Below are 15,926 nucleotides of genomic sequence, written 5' to 3'. Positions count from 1 at the left end.
GCATGGAAAAAACTTACAGCAGAGTTCCTCAGCTGCAATCACTGAACCAATTTCAATTTTTTTTGTTTCATATGAAAACTCATTATCCCTAGATGCATCACCAAAAGTTGCTTGCAGCCTTTCTCATCATCTTAAAGGATATTGTGAAATAACTTGTGCCCTCAATCTTAATAATTGGCAATTTCTTTGAGGATTAGCTACTATTAATCACTATTATGCAATTCAAAACAATTCTTTTATTGTAGCAAATATAATTCATCAAAGATGATAGACTAAGTTAATCTAATACTAGCCACCTTCGATGGCCATATTAATTAAGGTAGTCATGTTGGCAAATTTTAATGAAATGCATCTTAATAATGGAAAGCAATATTTTCACTTATGATTGCATAATAATGATACTCATATTGTTTGGTTAGTTAATCTTGAAAGTAGTGAAAGAAATGATGGAGATGTTAGGGATGAAAATTGGCTTATTTCAGTTGTTGAGGGCTCTAAATTTTATTTTGCAATATCCCACAAAAATGAAATTCTTGATTGCATATCTAAGTATAATGAATTTTAATATGAAATAATAAAATCACTAAAATAGATACATTATATATTTTATGAAATGGATAAGACTGAAGAGTTCTAGCAATGCTTTTTTCCCTGAAAGAATCTAAAGCGAAGTAGTGTTTTTGAGATTTCTTTCCATTGACAGTAGTCAACAGCAAAAGATCATTATAGACATATCAAAGTGTAATAAACTTTCATGTGAAATAAAAATGGATGAAATCGGTACAGTAGGTATGGAACAGCTTCTTTGAATTTGCTGATAATTTAAATTGAAAGTTGAGCAAACAGCTGAAATAACAGTTAAAATATACACCTTCTTTGAGAGCTTCATGAAATCCCAAGCAAAATCCAAAATTCTCTATACAATTATAGAAATTCTAATTATACCATTTTTTCTTGTTATGCTATCATTATACTTAATAGTCACGCGATGTTTTACAAAGAATTAACTAGATATAACATAGTTAATAGTAAATTTTTAATACAATTTTCCTTTATAGTATTAATTAAAAAATTTAAACATTGAAAGGATCCTATTAAAAACAGACTTTCCCCACACACTACCTTTCCTATAGTACTACTAATTTAGTCTTAATTAAATAAGAAATTTCATATTCATAGATGTTTACCAGACTATTCAATAACACCTAGCCACCTATTAATAAAAAAGTAACATTTTACTTATATGGCTAAATAAATGCATCCACTTTTTCTTTGTATCTACTGGCATATATTTTTGAATAATATATATATAAGCATTAGTCAAATTTTTTAAGTCGAATTGTTCATTTTGAAATTTTTTGCTTCGATTTACTTTTGAGATTATATAAGGTAACTGAAAGCAATCTTCATTTTTTAAAATACATTTTCTAATTATTTTGATACATATTTATACAATAAAACTTAAAATGATTTTTTTTCATCAATGTTTTTAATAGAAATTTTTTAAGACCCTTGAAATAGCTTTCATCCAGTCAGTTTACTATTTTTAGATTAGTTTAAAAGAAAAAATGGAAATCTATCATTTAAATTTAGAGTGTTAAAAGATAAAAAATATTTGATGAAATTTACCCTTTTTGTTTTGTCAATAAGATTTCTTTATCATTTAAAAAATTCTGACTGCTCCCATCATCAATCAAATAAATTTTATTATTTTTTCTTGAATGACTGTTTACAAAAATTACATCACTGAAGTATAGAAACAATCTACAACTACATTACTTCAGTTTTGATAGATATTTCAATATCAATTTAAACTAAAAATGTTGATGCCAAAAAAAAAAAAAAACTTACGCTTGCATAAAGTATTTAACATTCTAATTTTTAAAAAAATATATAATAAAATAAAGGAGCATTTTCAGCAACTTTAATGGTTAGCCCGGCACAACATTTTTAGTTAAAACAAAATATTATAAAACCTTTTCAAGTAATCTTTCCTGATTTTTAAACTTTTGTCATGATTTGTTTAGTATAAGTCTAACTATCTACACTTATCCTGAGTTTTCAAATCATAGAAATCTATGTTGAATTAAATAAAATTAATTTAGTCAATAATTACAAATATTTAATTATTTAAGGAAACAATCATTCTATTGCAAAGAAATGTGAACTAAAAAATGTTATGTTATTGATAAATTGTACATTTTGATACAAAATATATTAGAATATACACAAGCAAATTCTCAGGTTTTTGTTGTTTTTTTACATGTGAATATGCTACGACAAAGAGAAAGATAATATAGTGAGGTACAACATTTTATAGTTGAAGAAAAATCCATAGTTCTTATAAAACAGTAATTTCTTTATATTTGAACAATGACAATGTACAAAGACACATTACATAACACAAAATAAACTAAATGCTTGTGCGGTGAAATGCTGTCCTCAAGAAGAATCTGAACTGTCTGACTGAGATTCAGCTTCTTCAACAGGAAAAGGTCGCTTGTTCTCCAGCTTAGCTTTGATATTATGCAATCTTTGCAGAATAGAGGCATAATCGAATTTGCCTCGCCTCTCACCAAATGGATCCTAAAGAGAGAGTGAGTGAGAGAGAGAGAGAGAGAGAGAGAGAAATTTCCTATTGAAAATCTGATATTACTTTACAAAATAAAAAGTACAGAAATTTGTTTATTATATAGCAAGTTCTTATAAATTTCTAGATAGTAATTTCATTTATGATTACCAGTTTCAATAATATAAATTAATTATTCACTTTAAAATACCTTTAGTTTTTGTAAAATTTACATCAAAAATACTAAGTTTAAAAAAATATTTGTTATTAATTTCTTATTTTAATCTTTAACAGCAGGATAACGATAAATAACAGAAATAAGAAAAATAATAAACATTGGCAAATCATTACATATTGTTTTTCATAGTAGAAATTTCTACAAGATTTTGATTTTGAGAAATGGCAATAGTTTTAAGTTAAATTTTGCCTTTTCTTTTCAGCTTAATGGACTAATTTGTGGTACATTTTGAAATTAGCAATGATAAAAGATAATATACATTTATATATTACAACTCGCATGTCTGCTTTTGATTTAAAATTCTAATATTTATTTATATATTAGTTTGTGAAATGTAACTTGAAACATTTTCAATCCTGTTATGTGAAATATTTTATTTTATCCATTTTAACTGGAAACTAACATTTTGTTGGCATCGAGCACTAGCAAATTCCAACAAACATAGTGATAACGGCAATATTCATTGTTTTTTTTTTTTTTTTTTTTTTTTTTTGTCTAAGAACATTAGGAAATGGAATAAGACTATTGCAAAGTTTGAAGTTCAGTTGATATTTATGATTTTTTAATTGTGTTTTCATATAATAAATATCGGAATCAATACTCACCATCATTGGTTGTTTAGTTAAATGGAGATTAGCCTTGGCACATGATTCATAATAATCATAAAATTCTGGAAATGATTTTTCCATGATATCTCTGAAATATAAAACATCATAATGTATTTTAAATGAAAAAATATTAGTTACAACATTTTATAATAATGAAACATATAAGTGTTTTTTCCCTTGAGAGCTTTTAATATTACTTGAGATTTGATCAAATAATTGTCATAATCAAAAAGCAATTATAAGTATAGTTTTAATAAATTCAAATTCCTTTGTTAATTGGAAAAGGAATGCTTCAAACTTAATATCCTCAACTTTTATTCTTTTAACTATCAGAGTTTTTAGGAATTTCATTAAAACCTATATTTCCCAAATAATATAATTTTTTCTTTCAAATTAGAGAATCCAAACAAATAAATCAATTTAATTAAGATAACTTTTCTTAGAACATATTAAGCCTCACACAAGCAGTTCTATTTACCCAATCAAACTATATTTATAAAATGAATTAAACTTTACAAACTGGCATAAAAAAATTGTAATTTATTTTATATTCTAATAATATTATATAAGTTACTCTCTAAATAATGACAAAAAAATTACAATTTTATCTCATCATTTATGGTTTAAATCAGAATTTCTAACTTTCCAAGTTTAATAACCAGTTCTTAAATACCAGAAAAAGGATTGTAAATCATTTCACATTTATGAGAAAGATAAGTAAACTGATATAAGTTGAATAAAATTAAAATGATAAACAGTAAAAAAACTACTTACATAAATCTTTATACAAAGGGGGGGAAATGAGGAAATTTTCTTGTTTTTATAGTAATGACAAAAGTTTTTGTCATTACTATAAAAACAAGAAAATTTCTAATTACCTGAGTGGTTGGGGACAATTTCTGGAATCCCCAGTATTGCCTTCAAGCATATCGCAAACAGCTACACGCAGTGTTTCATGTTTTATAATTTGATTATACCGTGCACTGTCTCCTGGATTCCTTTCCTACAAAAAGTACAAACTTATTACAATGAAAGAAGGAAATAAAAACTATTAAGTATATCCACACACTTGTTAGTGAAATATTCAAAGGTATTAAAATAAAACTTTTCAAAATTATTTCTACACTGAAAAAGACAGTACAGGTTAGCATTAAATATATGAATTTTATAAAAGTTTTTGCATTATGAAATTCAGTTAAGATTAATTTCTATTATGTCAGTAATGAATGATCGTCCATTTTACTTTTAAAAAGAAAGTAAGAATAACTTCAAAGACACCATAGTTGTAAATTTTCAATGGAAAAATACATAACTCTAATATAAAATTCTGATCTAAGACATTAGATTTCCATAAAATCTCCAAGTAAAAGATTTAAATTAGATTATATTTTAAAATTATGAACTGATGCTTGTACTAACATTCATTTTTCAAACTAACTTAACAAATAAGCAATATCTATTGAACTGAAACACAAATTTTTTATCATTTATACATAAATCATTAACATGTAAGAATTTTTTCAAAAATCTACTATTTTCATTTGATACATCTTGCTAAGAACAATGGAAAATCATATAAATAAGTTTAAAACTGCAGTTTAAAAAAAAAAAGAAATGTAATATTTTTAATTAAGCTAATTAATTATTTTTGTAGCCAAATAATGAAGATTTTATAAGAAGCCACTGTAAAAGTTTTGAAAAGTATTTTAGCATTTCAGTGATTCCACGCTTTAAGAAGTCGTACTCTAAACAAAACCAATATTAGTTACTAGCAGAACCAGAAATTTAGAAGTTATATAGGATAATACAAATATAGCCTGACAAATAGTAAATGATATACATACACTTATCATTGATATTTCTTGATTCAAAGTAACATTAAGAAATAGTAAGAAAAAACATAAGTGCATTATAATATAGCTTTTTTTTTTATGAGGAAATTGATTTACTTTATTGGAAATATATGTTTTAATGTTTCTTTCTAAATGAATTTATTTTCCTTTTAATCACTTATCAAATAATTTCCCTGTTTGCTAAATAATAATAATAATAAAAAAAGATTAAGAATTTATTGTATGCAATATTACAATTTTTTAAATAAAAAATTCAATTTCATATATTTTACTTGGATTCAAAAATTAATATTTTGCCATTTTTCTTATTTGTTAAGCAAATTATTAATTACAATTACTAAAACATTACCTTTTCAAAACCTGGTTCATTAAAATATGGCTTTTCATTCATAAGAGATTGAATAGAGAGTAGGACACTTGATAAACTTTGAGCTGGGCTCCAGGATGGGCCAGACCATGTTCTGTAAGAATTTTTGAAAAGATAACTTTAGACAAATGAATCAAATATATATTTAAAATTATTTTTTTTTTCAAAAAGTTGCAAAATACAGGGGGAAATGACAAGGAGATTCCACTTACCCTAAAATACTTAAGCAGACTTTACCATTTTTATAAAGATTGGGATTGAATCTAACTTTTCCCTCACCAGTGGTCATTATTTTAACCCTTGGTGGTCGTATGGGATAATCTGGAGGGCATCGAATTAATAAATAAAAGAAACCACCTTCATAGGGAGTATCAAAGGAACCTGTCAGTAATGCATGAATCTGCAATTAAATAAAATGCCAATAATTAGTTGCATTTATTAACTTTTTTCAAATTTACTTAAGAGAATCCTAGAAATAATTAATCAATATAAAAAGATTATAAACTCTTTGCAGTTCTTGGAACAGAAGTTAATCTCTTCTTTGATCCATTATTTCAAGCAATTTCATAGACCAAAAATTTACTCCTTTCCATAAAAGCTTACAGTCATTAACACTGTACAAATAAGTATGGCAAATGTAAGCCTTAATATTATTAAAAAAATCATACACTTTTCAATGCAAGTTGAATTTGAGAAAAAAAAAAAAAATGTAAAGTTTAATATTTAATAGATCTTTGGATAAAATCTATCATAGATTTTTTTTTAGACAGATTATTATGCAGTATTCAATCATTTTTAAGGGAAAAAAAAATTCTTAAATATATTTTACTTTTAATTTTAAGTCCCAGTAAGGAGATATGAAAACTCATATTTAGAATTATTCTTGCTGAAGTTTCTTGTTCTAAGATGCCAAGAAAAATATCAATAGCATCTACACATGTAAAAAAGAAAATAATATAAATTTACAAATTTTCTGAAATTTCTAAAAATTTTATGGCAAAACAAACCGAATTGCGATAACAACTGAAAATGTGAAACATTTTGAAGAAGTTAATATGAATGTACAAATATTTAATAAAAAATTTATTATGTCTCATTATAATGTAGCAGTTTTTTTTTTAAATTTTTTAAAAGCATTTTTATCTATTTTACAAAGCAATAATCCAAACATTTTATATCCTAAATTATAAAATACATGGTTGGAACTGCATTTTAAATCATTGCCTAGAATGATTCCCAAAATCATTAGAATGTTATTTTCCCATTTGAAACAGTGAGCTATACGATTGATATGAAGTTCTGAAAGAGAGATTAAGAACACAATAGTGACATCAGAAATGGACATTCAGCACTTGTAACAGCATACTTATTACTTCAATAAAATTTTGTTACCAAGCAGTGACAGAAATTATATTCCATCAAATACTAGCAATGCTTATTCATGGAACCAATTTATTAAAAAAAAAGAAATACTCACAAATGCTAGTACTAAAAAGAGAAAATTGAATTTTGAAATAATAGAAATATATATATGCATTCATATTTTATTTGCAACTGGCAAAGGTACAACTGTAGCTTTACTGTTAAAGAGGAGAGAGAATATTTATATAAGAATGGCAATTGCTACATATTTCAGAACCAAAAACAGTAATACAGCAGAATGCAAGTTATAATGTGTACTTGTTAGATTTGAGTGCAATTTTATTATCTAATAAATATTTTTAAAGCCTTCTAACTGAATGAAACAGCTAAAGTCACAAGAAATCAACATACACGATGAAAATATTCTTATTTACATTAGTTTCTTTAAAATTAAATGATATGTAATTGCATTTGTTACTCAACTGTTTTTTAATCTCGATGAAGCAATTTTGATATCAAAAACAAACTTTGTTCCAAAATGTAATTTAAACAGGAATAATTAAAATGCATTTTATAGAATTATTAAATTAGGACATAAAAAAAATTTCATAAAATAATATAATACTTGCACACATTTAGACTGATACCCCCTTCCCCATCTTCCTCAAAAGCATTAAAAGATTTTCCATAATTTTTATACAGAAACAAACAAGAGATGCATCAAAATTCCATAAATAAAATCAGAAACCTAAATAATAACATACCAAAGTCATATCACTCTCATCAGGTACAATAAACATTCCTGGAGGAGGCTCATTATAAATAGACATCATATCTCTGAAGAGGGGAAAAAATGAGAAAGAAAATCTTAAATATTGCTTGTATATAAGAGATACTATAAAACAAACCATGATACATTTAACAGTATAAGAATAATATTTAAGCATTTGGTAACGAAAATACATCTATTTCATAAAGCTGAATGTTTGCATGCATTTTTACAAAAAAAAAAAAAAAAAAAAAAAAAAGAATCACATTTTTAATTTCAAGATAAAAAAAAAAAATCATTCCATTATAATGTGTAAATTTCAGAATCTAAAATGTTTTCTAAAGGTAACTCCAGTCAACAATAAAAAGAAGGCCATGAGTGAAGGTAAAAATGATTAAATTTCTACACATTTTAGGACTTCAAAATGCCATACAATAAAAATTAAAAAAACTTTTAATACAAAGAATATTCATAATTAATGCTTAAAATAAATATTTTGTTAAAAATTCCTAAATTACAGTAAAATATTTTTTTTAAAAATAGATAAGAATTTTTCAATACAAAGGCAAAGTTCTCACTCATATTCAAGGGGAGAGATGAGAAAGATTCAAGGACCATGAAATTATAAAAAATGCAAATGATAAATTTAAATGAAACATTTTAACTATTAACATTCAAATATGTTATTATTTTCTAACTTATTGTTTTAAATATTTATGTGAGATGTATGAAGATGTTAAGATGTATTGAAAACCTCTGCTCTTCTCTGTCTTTTCAACTATTTTGTCCTCAAAGTTATGTAGATGTTGCTATGTTATGTCCTCAAAGATTTCTTCCATTTTCACACTTTTTTTTATTTTAAACCTTTAAAGTTTACTGGAAAATATTTCTTAACTTTCAAATAATTATCTTTGTTTATCAATGCTTTTAATACATTTAAAACAGACATTTAAATATATATATATATATATAGTCATAGTGCTTCTGTAGCTTGAAAATTTTATGCTCTACAGTATCTTTCAATTCTTTAAAAACCGCATGCTTAGCAATGCAACTTCCTCTTTAAGGCTTTCAGTATTTTTTTAATTATTATTTAAATGAAATACCCTTTCAGAGGATAGTTCCCTTTTCCTGTCACTGGATAGCACCATTATAATTTTAATTAAATCCCCACACTTTTTGATTAGATTTCTGGCCTACAAAATATTTTTATAAAAATATCAGCTTTTCACATTTTAAGCCATATCATTCAAAAATCACTGAATTCAACTAAAATAAGACCATATACTTCTTTTTGCATCACTTGCAATTAGTACAAGCATAAATAATCCTATTATAGCAGGAATAGGTTTGTTTGGCCATTCTCCTAAGCCCAAATAATTTACATATCTGATAACATATAGTTAAAAAGGGACTTAATTAAAACTCTACAAATGTAGATCTAGACAGAGCAGTTTCTCTTGGCTGCTTTTCTGAATGTTTTCCCTCTTTTTCTACTTCTGATTAGGAAGATTTTTAGCATTCTGTCTATATTTTTATCCTAAGCTAAATTGACCAAAGTATAACTGATATTAACAAATAAATTTTTTACGACTCCACAAGCTTTCAAATTATCAGTGAACACTGCTAAAGCAGATAAGATTCTTTAGAAGAATGTTAAAAATAGATGAAATTTTTTTTGTGCATGACAAGAAATATCTCAGTTTGATATGTAGTTTGAAAAATGTTAGAACTTTGCTATCATTTGTAATAAATTTACGATTCAGAATTTTATAAAGGAAACTTCCCCTTTTCAACATAGAATAGTAAGTTATTCCACATTTTAAATGCTTATTAAGCTGCACTCTCTTGGCAGTTGATTATGCAAAAATATTTGGAAAGTTTCACACTCTCTGAAAATCTAAGAAAGTCCTCTGTTCTCATTGGTGAAACACTGAATAAGTAATAAACATCAGATAAGAATAAATAAAATACTGTTACTATTTTGCAACATTTAAATGAATTGCCAACAGATTACAGGCTACAATTATTTATGTTTACTAATAACGCTGAAAACTTTTCTTGTATTTTTTCAATCAAAGAATTTCCAATTTGCTGATGGACTGTTCAGCGTGATCTATACAACTTTTCTAAAATCCAATTTTTCATAGAATTACAAAACTATAAAATATATATATCTTTGGAATAATCCATAAAAATTGAAGCCATGCATCTGGTTTCAACCCCCCTTCCACCCCTCTATTTCAAACACTGAATATGCAATTCCATCTGTTTTATTTCAGGGATTAATTGACTAAAAAAGGGAAAAAAGTAGAAATAAATAAATTGGAATGAAAGAAAAACATGTGAAAAATAGATATTAAATAGTCAATGTACAGAAAAAATTATCAAAATACAGCTCAATTGGCTTTTATATTCATTTCAAAATATTTATGAAAGTAAGAAATCAATAGCATATGATTTTTATAAAGACATGTTAAGATGTATATTGCCAGGGCAAATTTATATATAAAGGGTTAGCAAGAAATAATTTTCTATTTCAGAGTAACTAGAATCCATCATATTGGCCCAAATGGGATAAAATTTGAACTACATATAATTCAAATGAGGTGTTAGACATTTGTTAAAAAAAATATTAGTACAAAAATTCACCATTTGATGGTGCTATACCACAAATGATACATTGAATATGATTAACATAATTTGTGTTTCAACACATGCTTATTAGTTTTATTCTTTGGATAAAAAGAAGGTAGATTCTGCACAAGCATTAGTTAGTTCTCGGAACAATGTGCCTACACTGCAAGAAAAAGCACTACTGGTAAAAATATGCTACCAGATTTTGTGATCTCTGTTAAAGCTCTAAAAGAATTCCATTGTATGAAATGCATAAAAACTTCTTCAAATATAGTAAAACAAGATTTAAGTTTTTAAGAACTAGGAGATCTTATCAGATCACTCACAAAGTCTGTTTTTAATGGATTCTTATGGAATACAATTTTATTAAATGTATTATTAAATGTTCTATTAAATTTCTGTTTTAAAGCACTTTTCTCTAAAGTGCTGTATTGCAATACCCATAATATAAATTCATTTAAGAAGATGTCAAAGCTTTTTTTAATATACTTCCATAAAAATTAATCTCAACTTTTATATTAGAAAACTCTTATTAAAGTGAAATACCATCATGTCATAATAAACTTTAGAATTGAAAGTTTTTTTTAAAAATTGTAGTTAAAAAGCAATTTTATCACTAATCTTTGATTGCTTTTTGATTTTAGCATGAAACGCCTTGTTAAAAAGCTATTATCAGTTGTATTTACATTTAAAATCAAAATACCAATTCATATGAAATTAGAAGTGGAAATAGCAGAGTGAGAGATACATTCTTCTTATATCTATCTTCCAAGGAAAGGAATTATCTTCATTTTCTAAATTTCTGATAGGGATTTCCACTCCCCTCCCATTTTCTTACAGTAAAGATAAATTAATTTTTATTGAAGAAGTTCATACAGAAATGAAGGATATTTTTTTCTTATGCCTCCTTTTACCAGGAAAGAATATTGAATTTACGAATCAATACGCACTTAAATCAATATGTATAATTGTCCATCGTCCGTAATGCCAGAGTGTCCCTGTATATATTTGGTATACATCATTATCAGAAGAAAAAAAATTCAATTTCTGTTTTGATATTAAGGAAATTTGCCATGCCCTTTTTTAAATGTTAAAACTGAGTGGTTTATTTATGTTCAAATAAAGATAAGCATGAATATAAATTAATTATGCAATCATAAAATCCCCATTCTATTTGTACTTTTTAAGCTGAACTTCAGCAAATGTCAACAAACTGAGGTCTGGAATTTTTATTATATTATGCTGCTAAATTATACCTTCATTTCAAAGCCTATTAGTTATTATTTCAAATATTTCCTTTCAGTATTTTTAATTAGTTTGCATTGGGCAATGTCTTTTTTTCTGTTAGTAGATTATGCGATTTTAGTGATTGGTTTTAAATTAAATGTCCATGAAAATTATTTACATAGATTATACTTCAAGAGAAAAAATAGTTGGCAAGAAAGAAAATTGTACAATGAAGGGTAAGACTAAGTCAGATCCGAAGTATTATTCACAGGATAACAGCCTGTCTACACAGACACACTTTCTAATGACATAATGAAACTTAAATAAAATTAGTCAATTGTTATACTTGATCTAAAAACCTATTAAATTTGAGAATTGTCTTTATATCACTATAAAAGGAAATTTGATTTTACATTTCAATGATCATCTTTCAAACTCACATTTTCATGCACTAAGAAATGAAACAATTGTTTCTGTAAAACAAATAACAAAATGAAAAATGATTTTTATTTTCAAATTTCCTATTTTCTAAAGATTTTTGTTTTGATGTCAAAGGAATGACCAAGTTTTTTTTTTCTTTTCTATTTTTAAACTTTAAAAAATCTCTTTAATGCAGAGTTTAAAAAAAGAAATACAGCGACTGATATTTCTTAATTCAGCCTTTAGCTTACGGGCAGTTACAATGGTAATATGAGAATTTTTTTTAACTTTCCTTACAGGTTGGTACAACCTCTGTACCAGCAACGAGTTTGGATTTCATTCCCCCACTTGAATCTTTCCAGCGGAACCCTAATTTCTTTATAAAATCTGTTCCCTATTATGGCATAGACCATAGGATCAGGAGATTTCATCAAGCAGTTGTTATAATGACTGTTGGCACTAATGAGCTTTGTGAACCATGTTTTGGAGACATTTTTTTAAAGTAACATTCCTAGGGGGCTATGGAATGTGTTAGAATAATTTCATTTGTGAGTAGTACTGGATTGAAAATGTTACTGAAATTTTTAATAGGTATTAAAAAAGTTCCTTAATTTTTTAACTTAATAAAATTTGTAACTTTAGTGTAATATTGTTTACAGTTTGGCCCATCTAATTGAATGTTAAATATTTAAATCAAGAATTACTTACAATTTCTTATCTGATGCAATGGTGTCATGAAGGGAATCGACACCCTAGACAAAAGGTTATTTCGCTGCCAGTCCTCATAAATGATGCAGAAAATCTAAATGGTACTTGGGATTGATTTTTTTCGCTCATTCACTATATTTTACATTGAAAAGCACTCTGTTTTGTCTTCATGCTCCCTTCTCATGTCTGGAGCCACAAGCACATATACTTCCCAGCCACTGTGGTACAAGTCTGACACAGTATTAAAGAATTGACTTGTTTGCAATTTTTTCCAGCTTTAAATTTTAATACATGAACTCAATATATTCCTTCTAAAAATACATTTTAGTTTTAATTTTTAAATAAGTTCTCACCTTCATCATTATTTTTCATTATTTATGAAAACGATTTATTTAATAATTTACAATTAATCATTCATCAAAAGTTAGAATTATAATTTTAAAATATTGAAAAAGATTAAAAAATCTATCAAAAATATTTTGTAGTTTTTCTGTGTGTTTAATATCAGAAGAGAAATATTAAAATGTTTATGCCTTCATTTGAGTTCACTGAAAAGTTACTAGACACTCAAATTATTCCGGAAATATTTGTATTGAAATGAAGCAAAACAAACTAGCTGCATAAAAAAGTCGGGAATTCTAGCTTTGAATTCTTCTGATTTTTAACCATTTCTGAAAGATAATCAAACTCATCTGCTAGTAAAAATATTAACATTTAATAATGAATGCTGATCATTTTGAATGTCAACGAAAAAAAAAATGACACTAACACACTTTTTAATGCAATATTGTCGCAATCAAATCTTATGTATCAAATTTTAAGTCAATCATATTTAATCTTACTTTGGTTAAATCGTCTTAAATCTGTCAATTATTTATATATTAGCAACTCTCTTTTCCAGAAAAATAATTTCTTTTTATAATTTAGTTACTGATTGTTTGCAAAAGTGAGTATATTTTTCAAAAATCTACACTAAAACGTGTAACTGAAATTCTCAGCAAAAAATAAGTTTTCAATATAAATTTTAAGCGTGGACAATATAATGGAAAACATTACTAGCAATTTTTACTACAAAAGGTTCAAACTATGTTAGAATAAAAATCATATTTGATTTCTATGTGCACATTATATTAGTATTAAAACTTTCAAAGATGCTTTTACTTCACAAAATATATCAGCACTGTTATCTGTGAGATGCACAAAAGGATGTGAATATTTTTAAAAAGAAAATATAAACAATTAGGATCTTTAGTACATTATATATAAATAGCTACATTTTATCAAAACTGATGAATTAGAAGTATAACAATAAAATAAAGTTTACAATGATGTGTTCAAGCATTATAAGAACTAAATTTACAGTTACAGTAATGCTTGAGAAATTTATTTAACTTTAAATATGATTAAAAAATTGATAAAATTTTGCTTCATGTGCTAAATAACTATACAGCAGATAATACCTATTTGCAATTCATTTAGTATCGTAATATTTAATTCCTTATTTTTCTTCTACAAAATTGGTAGACCAATGCTTCAGGAAAAATCTAAACAAAATTTCGATAAAAAGCTTTTTCTAGAATTCAGACGCTGCGAAATAGCAAAAACGTAACCTGGTTACTATGGGAAGGACAAATGATCCATTAACACTACAGGTGGACGAAGTCGAAGAGGTTATTTTCAACAAACACTTTTAAAAGAAGAGGAAAGCCTTTTCTAGTTTTTCTCACTGAATACACATATATATAGTAACTTTTCAGAATTTGGGTCAAAGCAATCTAATGCTTGCACACTTTTGAAAAAGTAATATTTTCATTTTAATGGTTAGCAACTCATAAGAAAATGCATCATTCAGAATATATAAATTTGAGGCAAATAAAATAGATGCTAGAAAATCTAATTTATCTACAGCCATAAGTTGTTACAAATTTGCTATATTCAATTAAAAAAAATGTCAAAATAATGCTATATTTAATTCATCTGCATTTTTTCAAAGTAGATATAAAAGAAGAAATTCAATTTTATATGATAAAACAAAAGTAATTTTGCATATACATTTAAAAGAAGAAAAATGGATTCAATTAAAAGGTGGTCTAAAATTATTTTTACAAATATTTTTTTAGTAAACATTATTCAACAAATAAATAACATCATATAATACAAAATATTCCACAAACTCTTAAGCAATTAAATCAAATATAAAATGGCACCAATTCTTTTTTGGGTAATCTAAGCATTAAATTTAAAATATCTTTTGAATACTTCAGTTTTCATTGAAATTTTCTTTATGTTTAGAATAACATAACTATGTTATTCTAAACTTAATGAATTCATTTTTTTAATGAACTTTAGAATAACATTCTATGTTATATAACTTATTCAAAAACTATGTAATTCTTAAAAAATGAAAGGTAATAAAAGTAGTTTTTACAAAATTGCTAGTTTATGCGAAATTTTACACATGGAAGTCATTTGAAGGCTTATCAAATTCTTTATTTATTGAAATCGATCACATGCACTATTAAGAAACTAACGTTTTCGCAATGTTTACTTTTGCACGAATATGTTTATCGCAATCACGTTATTTTTGTCTCAGTTTCAGATCATAATATGAACTTTTGAACACTGTACAATTAGGTTATTTATGAAATGACGCGTTAAGTCTGTAGTTAATTCATAAATAGCAATAAGAATGGCTAATCAAATAATATGGATCGCAAGCTAAATTTAAAGATATATTTTAGCAAGCAAAAAATATTAATTTCTAGCAGATAAAATTACCTTTTTATTCGCATCAAACACTGGGGTGATGGGGTTTCTTTCCCCCAGTCAACACTCATAGTTGGGTCCCATCTTATACTCTCTGAAAAACCAAAAGTTGCACTTAGAACAGTGCTTGAAGTTCCTGAAACATTCACTACCATAACATCACCTTCTTCGTTACTTTCGGCCATTTTCAATTTACAGATAGAAAATCGATTTCTAATCTGACATTTACCATCCCCAACTTAAGACAATACAAGAACTACAAACACCATCATAGTTTCCTGAGTTGAGTTGTTGCACCTTAGATTGCACCTTGTTTGCTATATTCGATCTAAAGTCAAAATAAATTTTTTTTCAAAATTCTAGTATTCTACTATCAAAATTATCTATTATTTAAAGAATCCA

At 26.0% G+C, this 15,926-nt stretch overlaps 1 protein-coding gene across 1 annotated transcript; it reads right to left on the bottom strand.

Moving 5' to 3' along the window:
* Window positions 1–2,297: 2,297 nt before the first annotated feature.
* On the bottom strand, window positions 2,298–15,812 carry LOC129978327 (ubiquitin-conjugating enzyme E2 Z-like). Its single transcript, XM_056090625.1, has 7 exons — window positions 15,537–15,812; window positions 7,762–7,834; window positions 5,848–6,035; window positions 5,618–5,729; window positions 4,294–4,418; window positions 3,413–3,503; window positions 2,298–2,586 (listed from the first exon to the last, which is right to left on the bottom strand). The coding sequence occupies exons 1-7, from the start codon at window positions 15,707–15,709 to the stop codon at window positions 2,443–2,445; spliced, it is 906 nt and encodes a 301-aa protein (XP_055946600.1). The 5' UTR covers window positions 15,710–15,812; the 3' UTR covers window positions 2,298–2,442.
* Window positions 15,813–15,926: the final 114 nt, after the last annotated feature.

This window comes from Argiope bruennichi, chromosome 1 (genome assembly GCF_947563725.1).
Source record: "Argiope bruennichi chromosome 1, qqArgBrue1.1, whole genome shotgun sequence".
Lineage (NCBI taxonomy): Eukaryota > Metazoa > Arthropoda > Arachnida > Araneae > Araneidae > Argiope > Argiope bruennichi.
The sequence above is the reverse complement of the archived record's forward strand: the minus strand, read 5'-3'. Positions and strand labels throughout refer to the sequence as shown.